The sequence below is a fragment of the Marmota flaviventris genome, chromosome X (assembly GCF_047511675.1).
Source record: "Marmota flaviventris isolate mMarFla1 chromosome X, mMarFla1.hap1, whole genome shotgun sequence".
In the NCBI taxonomy this organism is placed as follows: Eukaryota; Metazoa; Chordata; class Mammalia; order Rodentia; family Sciuridae; genus Marmota; species Marmota flaviventris.
The window spans coordinates 44,997,374-45,009,914 of NC_092518.1; the positions used below are offsets into that span (position 1 = coordinate 44,997,374).

At 36.8% G+C, this 12,541-nt stretch overlaps 1 protein-coding gene across 1 annotated transcript; it reads left to right on the forward strand.

Moving 5' to 3' along the window:
• The first annotated feature begins 11,825 nt into the window (after positions 1–11,825).
• Positions 11,826–12,056, forward strand: Kantr (KANTR integral membrane protein). The gene has a single exon (XM_071606604.1). The coding sequence runs from the start codon at positions 11,826–11,828 to the stop codon at positions 12,054–12,056; it is 231 nt and encodes a 76-aa protein (XP_071462705.1).
• Positions 12,057–12,541: the final 485 nt, after the last annotated feature.

Here is a 12,541-nt window from a genome sequence, read left to right on the forward strand (position 1 = left end):
ATTTTGTTTATTTTTTAAAAAAAGTACAACTCTTAATTTTGTTGATTTTTTTCTATTTTTTGTAGCTCTTTTTCATTTATTTATGCACAGATATTTAATATTGCCTTCCTTCTATTAACTTTGGATTTAGTTTGCTCTTCTTTTTCTAGTTACTTGAGGTATAATGTTAGGCTGTTGGATATCTTTCTTCTTTTATTATGTAGATATTTATTGCAATTTACTTCCATCTTAGAAGTGCTTTTGCTGCACATCATAAGTTTTGGTATGTTGTATGTCCATGTTCATTTTCCTCAAGATATTTTACATTTTCCCTTTTAATTTCTTCTTTGGCCCATTGGTTATTCAGGTGTATATTGTTTCATTTCCACATATTTGTGAATTTTCTGAAATTCTTTCTGTTATTGATTTCTGTTTCATACCATTGTGGTTGGAAAAGACATTTGAAATGATTTCAGTTTTTAAAAATTTATTAAGACTTGTTTTGTGGCCTATGATCTGTCTTGGAGAATGTTCCATGTGTGTTTGAAAAGAATGTGTATTCTGCTGCTGTTGGATAGAATATCCTGCATAAATCTGTTGGGTTCATTTGGTCTTATGTGTAGTTTAAGGCCAATGTATCCTTATTGGTTTTCTGTCTGGATGATCTGTTCAGATAGAAAGTGGCTTATCAGAGTCCCCTCTTATTACTGCATTACAGTTTGTCTCTTCAGCTCTGTTGATAGATTTGCTTTGTATATTTAAGTGCTCCACTGTTGGGTACACATAATGTTTAGCATGGTTATATCCTCCAGAGGAATTGGCCCTTTTATCATTATGTATTGACCTTCTTACCTCTTTTTATAGTTTTAAAGTCTATTTTATCAGATGAAGTATAGCTACCCCTACTCTCTTTTGGTTTCCATTCACATGTAATATTTTTTCGTATATTTTCTCTTTCAGTCTTGTGTGTCATTAAAGGTAAACTGAGTCTCTTGTAGGCAGCACATAGTTGAGTCTTGTTTTATGGTCCATGCAGCCACTCTATGCCTTTGGATTGCAGAATTTAATCCATTTAAATCCTGGTAATTATTGGTAGGTAAGGACTTATTACTGCCATTTTGTTAATTGTTTTCTGGTTGTTTTGTAGATCTTTTGATCCTCTCTTCCTCACTTGCTGTCTTCCTGTGTGATTAGATGATTTCTTCTAGTGGTATCCTTTGATGCTTTATTTTTTGTAGTATCTCCTATAGGTTTTTGCTTTCTGGTTACCATGAGGCTTACATAAAATATATTTATAAGAGGCTATTTTAGACTGATAACAACTTCGATTGCATTAAGAAACTTCACAGGGCTGGGGTTGTGGCTCAGTGGTAGAACACTTACTAACATGCATGAGGCACTGGATTCAATCCCCAGTACCACATAAAAATAAAAGAAAATAAAATAAAGGTATCGTGTCCATCTACAACTAAAAATATATTTTAAAAACTGAAACTCCACACTTCTCGGTGCACACCTGTAATCCCAGTGACTAGAGGCTGAGACAGGAGGATCACAGTTCAAGGCCAACCTTATCAACTTATCAACTGAGCAACTTAATGAGACCCTGTGTCAAAACAAAAAAAATAAAAAAGGGTTGAGGATGTAGCTCAGTGGTAAAGACCCCAGAGCCAAAAGAAAAAGAAGAAAGAAAAAGAAACTTCACATTTATCTGGTAGTTCAAACCTGTAATCCCAACTACATGGGAGGCTGAGGCAGGAGGATCACAAATTCAAGGCCAGCCTCAGCAATTTAGTGAAACCCTACCTCAAAATAAGAATAAAAATTTCTAAAAAAAAAAAAAAAACTTAAAAAGGTGGTGATGTGGATCAGTGGAAGAGTGCCTTGGGTTTCAGTACTACAAAATAAGAAGAGAGAGAAGGAGAAAAAAAGAAGCTCCACACTTTCACTTCACCCCATCACACACGACATTTTATGTCTTTTGATCTCATGATTTACATCATTTTATATTGTGTTTCCATTAACAGATTATGGTAGCTATCATTATTTTTAATAGTTTCCTCTCATTCTAAAGATGTCATGTACACACTTCCATTGTAGTATTAGAGTGTTCTGAATTTGACTGTGTACTTACTGGTGAGTTTTATGATTTCTTTATGTTTTCATATTACGAATTAGCATCCTTTTCTTTCAACTTGAGGAATTCCCTTTTGCATTTCCTGTAAGACAAGTCTGGGTTATGAAATACCTCAACTTTTGTTCGTCTGGGAAAGTCTTACATCTCTCCTTCATTTTCAAAGGATAGCTTTGCCAGATACAGTATTCTTTGTTGACAGTTTTATTCCTTCAGCACATTAAAATATCATTCCACTCTTTACTGGCCTATAAGAATTCTGCTGAGGAATTTGATGCTAGCCTTATAACTATCTTACATGTTATTTGCTTCTTTCTTTTCTGCTTTCAGGATCTTCTCTTTCTTCTTGACATCTGACAGTCCAATTATAATATGTCCTTTTGTAGCTATGTTTTTATTGAATCTGATTGGAGACCTTTGACCTTCGTATACAGAGATAGTTATATCTTTTTTAAAATTTAGAAAGTTTTCAGCTATTATTTCTTCTGATAAACTTTCTTTTCCTTTGTCTATCTCTTCTCTTTCATGAATTTCTATTCAAATATGTATTTGCTCCTTTGATGCTTCTCCATATACCCCACAAGCTTCTTCATTCTTTTTCTTTTTCTTTCTTTCTTTTTTTCTTTTAAACTGGGAATCTAACCCAGGGGTGCTTTACCATGAGCTACATCCTCAACCTTTTTTTAATTTTTATTTTTAAATGGGGTCTTACTAAGTTGCAGAGGGTCTTACCAAGTTGCTGACGCTGGCTTCAGATTTGGCAATCCTCCTTTCTCAGTTTCCCAAGTTGCTGGGATTACAGGTGTGCTGCCACCATGCTCAGCTTCTTCATTCTTTTCATTATTTTTTCTCCTCAGTATATATTTTTAAATAACCTGCCTTCAAGTTCGTATGTTCTTTCTTCTGCTTGATCAGTTGTGCTATTAATGATCTGTTGCCTTTTTCTCTACATTCAATGACTTTTTCAGCTCTATAATTTTTTATAATTACAACCTCTCTAATAATTTTCTCTTCTTTATTTTTTATTATTTTATTGCTACGTTGGATTATTTTTGTGTTTTCTTGGATTTCACTAAAACAATTATTTTGAATTGTTTTTTCAGACAGTTCATAAATTTTTTTTTAGATTTTGGTATTGGTGCTTTATTTTATTCATCTAGTAGTAGTGTATTTCCTTGATTAATATTATTTCGGTGGGGGGTTACTGGCAATTTAACCCCAGAGTAATTTACCACTGATCTACATTCCCAGCCCTTTTATTTTTTATTTTGAGATAGGGTCTTATTAAGTTGGTTAGGGCTTTTCTGAGTTGCTGAAGCTGGCCTTGAACTTGTGATCCTCCTGTCTCAGCCTCCCAGCTGCATGGATTATAGGCATACACCACTGTATCCAGCTCCCTGGTTATTTTTGATAATTATTACTGTACTTCAGTTTCTATGCATTTGAAGAGGTAGGGACTTATTCCAGGATTTGCAAAAGTGACACTGTCTGTAAAAGGCCTTTACTAGTCAGTGTGGGCTATGGGGCAGGCTTGGTGCTGCAGTCCTTGGTCAGGCTATCCTAGTGTTTGAACTGGAGCCTGGATATAATGGGGTTGACCTATTGATTGGATCTATGGGGGTGGGCCTGGAACCTGGGTCCACAAGGGCATTCCTGGAGTCTGTATTCATGGGGTTAGCCTAAAATCTGGGTTCACAAGGTCTGACCTGGTACTGGGGTGAGCCATGAGCCTAAGTCTAGCCAGACTCTGGGATAGGCCTGGTCCCTGGATTCACTGGTTTTGCCTGAAGCCTGATTCCAAAGGGATTACCCTGGTACTGGGAAAGTCTGGAGCCTGAATCCATGGGGCAGGAGACTTGGGTCTTGGGTCCATGGGAGCTGGCCTGGAGCCTGGGTCTACAGAGGTGGTCCTGGAGCCTTGGTCTATAGGGACTGGCCAAGCATTAATGTCTATTGGGGTGGGCCTTGATCCTGTGTTAGAGCAGGCTTGGACTCTGGGTCCAGTGTAGCCTTAAGCCATAGGATCAGCCTGGAGCCTGGGTAGGCCTGGTGCTAGGGAAGGTATGAAGCCTCGATCCAAAGGAGCCAGCCCTGCATTGGACTCTACTGGGATGGACCTGAATTCCACATATGCTAGAACAAGCTTGGACTGTGGTTCTGCTTAAATGTAGAGCCACAGAACCAGCCTCCCATGGACAAACCTAGAGTCTGTGTCTCCAGTTGCAAGCCTGCTACCTGAGGCCAGGGGGGCTGACCTCATGCTGAGGTAGGCCTGCAGCATGGGGTTATGTGGGCCAACCGTTCTGTGCTGGTCTGGAACCTGTGGTGGGTCTGGAGCCTGAGGCCATGGACGCTAGAGGTTAGCCTGGTCCAGGGTCTGGCCTGCAGGTTGGGTTGTCAGAGAGTAGCTATAATGCTAGAGCTATGGAGGCTGGCCCAGTGCTAGGATGGGCCTAAAGCCTGGGGCCCAGGGCTACTGGGGAAGGGCTGGCTATGGAGAAGGCCAATAGCCTGAGTATATGGGAGCTAGCCTGGAACTTGAGCCATTTGTGAGCCTGGGGTCAGCCTGGTGCTTGGATAGGCCTATAGACTGAGTCTACCAGGTAGTCCTAGAGCCTGGAACTCTGGGGAATCTGTCCTGGTATCAGAGTTGGCCTTGAGTATCAGTCTGTAGGTACCCGCCTAGAATCTGGGACTGTGGATGGTTACCTAGAACTGGGTTTTACTTGAATGGACCCAGTTTTGGTGTCCAAGACAAATTTCAGTTCTCAGTTCCCTCTTCTTTCCCCTCATGGTTAGCTATCTAACCATGGTTAGCTACACTGTGTTGTCTGAGTTTGTGGGAGGGGTGAGTGGATAATTTGGAACTGTTCTTTTTGCCTTCTTCAATGTCTTTTCTTATTTCTGTGCTACACCCAGGTGCTGTAATCTCTCACCTGGTTTCCTTAGCTCTAGTGAAGGTATTTTCATGCGTGGATAGTTCAAATTGATGTTTCTACGGGGGGACAAGTGCTGGAAAACCCTATTCTGCCATCTTGCTGACGTCCGGACTCCCAAGGTTTGTTGTTGTTTTGCTTTAGCTTTTGTTGCTGTTGTGGTTGTGATTATTGTTCTTGGTGTCATGTATCTGTTTATTGACTTTCCTGGATTAATTCTGTAGATTCTGTATTCCCTACTTTATATTAAGTGGCCCCTGAGTTTTCTGCTAGCTTGTATTTTAAAAGTTCTTGTTTTTATTTTTAAGCCTAGATTCCTAAGAGTCACACCAGGGTAAATATATATTGTTGGTCAGCCAATGATTGGTCAGAAGATCTCCTTCAATGCCTTGCCTGTGTGTCTTCCATCCTTTGCCGTGAAGATGTGTATAAGAAAACATACTTTCAAATTTCAGCCATTTACACCATCTGAGCTTTCAACTTCTGCTTGTACAGGGCTTTACAGTCAACCAGAAGGAGGTGACTTAGATCCTCTTCTTTCCAAAGTTTTTCCCAGGTATACACATAACCTTTGAGTACATGCATAGCCCCTTAGATCCCTAGGAGTACACTAAGTTCCCTATGGTTGTCTCATTCTCCAGAATTTCCTTTTAAATTCCCAAAGTAGTTATATCTCTCTATTGTGTGGAATTTGGTTACATTTTGGCTTCTACACCACTGAGCTGAAAGCTGAGAGAGAAAGGGAGAGAGTGTGGGGAGTGTAGAAAGGGACTAGTCACAAGTAAAATGTCACAAAGCCTACTGTCTTACCAAGATTCAGTAATCTCTCTTGGATATATGATTTTCATTTCATTCTGTGGTTTTAGTTAATTGCCAGAGTTCTGAAATTGATTTCAGTTGATTTGCCCATATTATCATTGTTTTAGAGGGAAAGTGAGTTCATCAAAGTCCCTCCTGTTGTTCTTATCTCAAAAGAATTTTTTAAACCCACTCCATCTCATATCCCCCTTGAAATCATGACTTTATTTCTGAATTCCCGTAAGAGCAAAACTCTTCAAAAGAGTTTTTTTTTTTTTAAATATTAGCTGTTTATAGACCTTTATTTTATTTCTTTATATGTGGTGCCGAGAATCAAACCCAGTGCCTCACACATGCCAGGCAAGCGCACTACCGCTGAGCCACAACCCCAGCCCTTCAAATGAGTTTTTACTTCCTCTTACTCTTGTCTCTGTTTATTCATGTAAAATATATTAGATATGCTGGGCATGGTGGCACATGCCTGTAATCCTAGCCACTCAGAAAGTTGAGGCAGGAGGATTGCACATAGGAGGCTAGCCTGGACAACTTAGTGAGACCCTGTCTCAAAATTAAAAATAAAAAAGTGCTAAAGATGTATCTCAGTGGTAGAACACCCTGGGATTCAATCCCCAGTACTGTAAACAAATGAATAAAATGTAGATATATGATAAAAGAATATATATTGTACATATGAGTTATAGTAGTATTATGAAAACTCAGGGACTCACTACCCCACCCAAGAACAGCATTAACGATAGCATCTACCCTTGTCATTTTCTATCTCATCTCCCTGTGTGTCCTTCCCATTAAAATTTCCCACTTTTTTAAGTTTTTTTTTTTTTTTTTGGTACTGAGGAATGAACCTGGAGTGTTAAACCACCGAGCTACATCCCCACCCCCCTTTTTTTTTGTAGCAGGGTCTTACTAAGTTACTTGGTAACTTGTTAAGTTACCAAGGCTGGTCTCAAACTTGCAATCCTCCTGCCTCAGCCTCCCAAGTCATCCTTAAGTCTTGTGTTTAGCATTCCCTTGCTCTTTTTCATATATGAGGGTTTTTGTTTTTCATATTTGTGAGTATGCTTAACCAATACATGGTTTATTTGACTTAGTTGTGAGCTTTCTTACAGTGGTTTCATAGTGGGGTTGGGGATATGGCTCAGTGGTAGAGTGCTTGTCTAGCATGCACAAGGCCCTGGGATCAATCCTCAGCACTGCCAAAAAAAAAAAAAGAAAGAAAGAAAGAAATCATTAAAGTAAAATGGTTTCATAGTGTATGTAGTTTTCTGTGACTTCCTTTTTCACTTAGTATTATGTTTCTGTGATTCATTTCTGTTGTTCCATATAGCTGTACTTTGTTCATTATCAATGTATCACATTTCTTAGGGTGGTCATAAAAAAGTTATTTGCCCATTTATCTATTATGGACACTTGGGTCATTTCTAGTGCTGCTGTGAACATTCTTGTACAGGTCTCCTGCTTTACATGCTCACCCATTTATCTATCCCTAGGAATGGAATTTCTGGCTAATAGGACATGTAAAAGTTCAGTTTGACAGGATTATGCCTGATAATACCAATTTACACTCCTTTTAGCAATCTATAAGAGATCCCATTGATCCATACCTTCATATACTTGATGTTGCCCCACTTATTTTTTGTCATTTTAGTGAGTATAAAATATTTCACTGTGGACTTAATTAGCATTTTCCCAGTTATTGATGTAGTTGAGCATCTTTTCATGGTTATTGGAGACATGGTTCCTTTTTTTGTTAAAGGACTATTGATATCTTTTGTACCTTTAAATTTTTAACCATTTGTATTGATTTGTAGGATTTTTTTGGGGGGGGGTACTAGAGATTGAACCCAAGGGTGCTTAACCATTGAGCCACATTCCCAACCCTTTTTTAAAATATTTTATTTAGAGATGGGGTCTCACTAAGTTGCTTAGGGCCTCACTAAGTGGCTGAGGCTGGCTTTGAACTCAAAATCCACCTGCTTCAGCCTCTCAAGTCACTGGGATTACAGGCGTGCACCATCATGCCTGGCAATTTGTAGGAAATCTTTATTTTAGATATTCATCGTTTATCATGTATATGTATCAATGTATCAAATATCTTCTTAAAGTTTGTGATTTTGTTCTTTTGTGTGTGTGTGTGTGGTACTGGTGATTGAACCCAGGGGTATTTAACCACTGAACTACATCTCTAGGCCTTATTATTTTGAGACAGCATCTCACTAAGTTGTTGATGCCAGCATCCAACTTGTGATCTCTTGCTTCATCCTCCCAAGTCGCTGGGATTGCAGGTGGGTGCCTTTGCACCTAACAGCTTTTTTTCTTTATTATATCTTTGCATGACCAGAAATTCTTATTTTCTAGTTGAGTTGAATAAATCCATCTTTTCCATTTTATAGCCAGCACTTTGTCTTGTCTTTCCTGACCAACAGTCATATTACGTACTCTTTGTTCTAATAAAGGTTTACCTTTTTATTTAAGTCCTGAATCCAACTGGAATTGATTTTTGTGTGGGTATAAGGTATGGAGCTATTTTATTTTCTACATGGATAAACTAATGATCTGAAGTGCCACTTCTTTCATACATCAAACTTCTTTATAGGTCTGTCTCTGGGCTTTCTTTGCTATTGACCAGATTTTTGTCCTCGAACCAGTACTGCATTACCTTAATTACTTAGCTCCCTTATAAATCTTGATATTTAATAGCACAAAATCTTCCCATCTTATTTTTCTTCAAGAGTATCATATATCCTTGGCACTTTTTATTTCAAACACTTCAGAATCAGTTTATCATGTTCTGTATAAACTTTGGAATTGTGATGAATCTACAGATCAGTTTGAGAAAAATTTATAAGTTTATGATGTTGCGTCTTCTTAGCTATGAACAGAATATATCCCTCTATTTTAAATAAATTCTTGAATATCTTTTGTCTGAGCTTTGTAATTCTCTGCATAAGATCTTGCATATCTTAAATTAGATTTACCCCTTCTTACTTTATGAGTTTTCTGCTTTTATAAATGGGATATTTTTATTTAATATTATATCCATTTTTCAGGTATATGGAAATGAGTCAATTTTTGTTTATTGATATTATTAGTGTTCATCTTACAAAGTTCTATTATTTTTAAGCAAGTTTTTAATTTTGGAGTAAGTTTAGATTTGTAGAAAAATAAGTAGAGAGATAGTATGGAGAGAGAGTTCCTATATCCTCCTTACTATGGTACATTTATCAAACTAAGAAAGCGGCATAGATATATTACTGTTAACTAAATATCAGGCTTTACATGGATTTATCAGTTTTCCCATAAATATCTTTTTTGTTCTGTTCCAGAGTCTAATTCAAAATACCACATTGTATTTCATTTTTATATCTCCATAATGTTCTCTAGTCTATCACAGTTTCTCAGTCTACCCTTGTTCTAGATGACTTAATAGTTTTGAAGATACTGTCCCTCGCATAGAATGTCCCTCAATTTGGAGTTGTCTCAAGTTTAAATGAATATCACAGAGTTTAAATGTCCTTCTTATCCCACCATATCAGGGAGTATATAGTATTCATAGGATATCCCCTGGTGATGTGAACTTTGATCCTTTAGTTAAGGTGGTTTTGGTCAGGTTTCTCCATGGGAAAGTTGCTGTTTTCCCCTTTTAGCATTCTGTTCTTTGGGTGAATCTAGACTGCCTTCAAGGAGAGGAGGAGGAACTAAGCTCCAGTTTCTGAGGAGGGCATATCTATACATATTATTTGGAATTCTTTTGTAAAAAATTATCTCTTATCCTTTATTTTTCCAGTCACTTATTTATATCACTATGATATCATGTATATTTATTTAATAATTTAACTTAATAACCCAATACTCTGTTCTTTGTTTTGTTGCTCAATTTGTTCCAGCTTTACCCACTGAGGACTCTTTCAGGTCTTGCTTCTTTGACGTGTCCTCATTCTTTGTTTTTGAGAACTTCCTTACTTTTTGGCACTACAAGATGCATCAGATTCATGTTGTGTTTTCCTATTCCAATCCTTCAATCAGCCATTTCTCCAAAGAGCTCTGGTTACTTTTAAATTGTCCATTCTTTTATGTTTTATATGTTGACAGTTTATCAGCTATAAATAATGAAAACATTTTTTTCCATTCCATTTTTTTTGCCTTTTGTTTATTTTTCTTGTCTTATCGAGATGGCCAAGATATCCAGTACAGTAATGAATAGAAAAGGTGGTAGTTGGCATCTCCATCTTATGTATTTTAGTGAAAACACCACTTTTTCCTATTAACAATGATATTTGCTGTAGGTTTCTATAGGTTTTATCAGGTTAGATAAATTCTATCCTATTGCTCTAAGAAGGTTTTATTTTTTAAATCATGAAAGTGTATTAAGTTTTTTCATCAAATGTTTTCTTCTATTTCTTTAGATGATTATAGATTTTTCCTCCAATAATCTAAAAATCTAGCAAATGATATTTATAGATTTCCTTCATTCTAGAACTTTGCAATTCTATTATAAACATAACTTGGTCATGATCTTTTCCTTTTTATACAACAGTGGATTTTGTTTTCTAATAGTTTGTTTAGTATTTTTGCATCTGTGTTTGTGAGTAAAATTGGTCCTTAATTTTCCTTTCTCTCGCTGTTCTGACTTGCTGTTGGCATTAAGATTCTTCTGGTATCATAGAATGAGCCAGAGTGTTCCTTCTTTTACAACATTTTGGAAGAATGTTTTTGGCCTAGTGTTTTCCTTTTGAATATTGAGTTACTATTAAACTTATAAATTAAAATCTGTAGAAAATTTAATGAAAAAAGTTTTGCTTCCATAAAATGTTTATTTTATATAAGCTACCCCCAAATCCAAACCAAGACTTTGTAACGACTGTTCAGAATTTGAAGAACACATAACCATCAACAACAACAAAAAAATCTTTTTTGTACCAGTAGGTGTTAAAATATTTAACACCATTTTTAAAAGTGTTCAAAGGTGTTTAACAGTTGAAATTATATGTAACAGCTTTTCTTTTTCACTGATATATATATATATATATATATATATATATATATATATATATATATTGTTAAATTTTCTTATGATAATATGAGTAGATTTCAAAGCCAGTTGATCTCTCTCTTATTTAACTATTGCAAAATAATGATGAAGCTCTTATTTGCAGAACATGCATCATTATTAGAATCATCACCCTGCAGCTAGCTTGGACATCATTAGAAGGGCAACAAACGGATAGAAGTATCTGATATTCGGGAAGACAGAGTTTCAGGGCTTCTACCTGGAGCTACACCCTCCAGAAGCCCCTGCTTGGCCACCCTGCACCCAGCCCCATCCTAACCAGTCACAACTTGGGCTCTGCATGGTGCTTCTTGGAAACTGCAACACAGACTCCTCCAGCAGCTCCACATGTCCCTTGTCCTCAAATGAGCAGAAGACTTCAGAAGCTGGCTACTGAAGAGGCTGTCCAAGTGGTAGATCACCTCCTTGGCCCTGCTTAGCACATTTACCACAGAGCAGTAACTGAAAGCTGGATATTGCTTATTTGTGCTTACCACCTGCAGGGACTGCAGAGGGATTTGTCAGACCCCACTTCACTAAGGGCCACTCTCTAAGGATCTCCAGAGAAGGCTAGGATCTCCAGAGAGGTGGTCTTCCTAGGGTCTGCACTGCCTCAGGTCCTACCTGGCTACCTCTAGGGCTGAGGGAACCAGTATCTCTTTACCAGCCTGTAATCCATAAACCAACTGGAAAATTCTGCCTGCTGTTTTTGTTCTTTTGGTATGAAAGAGTTTTAATATACTGCTTCAGTTTCTTAAGTAGTTATAGGACTGTTGAGAATTTCTTTTTCTTCTTGAGTCAATTTTGGTAAAATAGTTTCCTAGGAATTTGTCCATTTTTGTCTACGTTTTTTAATTCATTAGCACACAGTTCCTTTATTTTTTTAGTTCTCTGTATATAATCTGTAGCTATGTCTCCTTTTTCATTGCTAATATTGGTTATTTGTGCCTTCTCACTTTTTTTCTTGATCAATCTCACCAGAGGTTTGTCGATATTATTAGTATTTTCAAAGAACCAGCTTTTGGCTTTGTTGCTTCTCTCTATTGTATCTTTGTTTTCTATTTCTTTAATTTCTGCTCTTATCTTTTTTGATCTCCTTCCTTCCACATTTTTTGGGTTTATTCTGTTATTCTTTTTCTGATTTCTTAAATTGCACATTTGAGCTCATTAATTTTCAATCTTTCTTGTTTACTAATTTGTGCATTTAAGGATGTGAATTTCCCTCCAAATACTGCTTTTCTACAAGTTCAGATATGTAGTATTTTCATTACTGTTCAGTTCTGAGTACATGAACATTTCCATCACCATTACTTCTTTGATCCATGAGCTATAGAAGTGTGTTTTTAAATTCCTTAAATGTTTGGAGATTTAAAATTTTACCTCTTTGTTATTGAAATCTCTCTTAATTGCTTTATGATCAGATGATGTGGTCTGTGTGCTAACAACACTTTGAAATTTATTGAGACTTGTTTTATGACTTAAACAAGTATGCAATCAACAGTTTTTATTGTTTCCTGTGTGCTTTAAAAGAATGTGTGTTCTCCAATTGTTGAATACAGAGTTCTACATATGTCTATTATCAAGTTTGTTAACTATGTCGTTCAAGTATTATTTTTCTAAACTGAT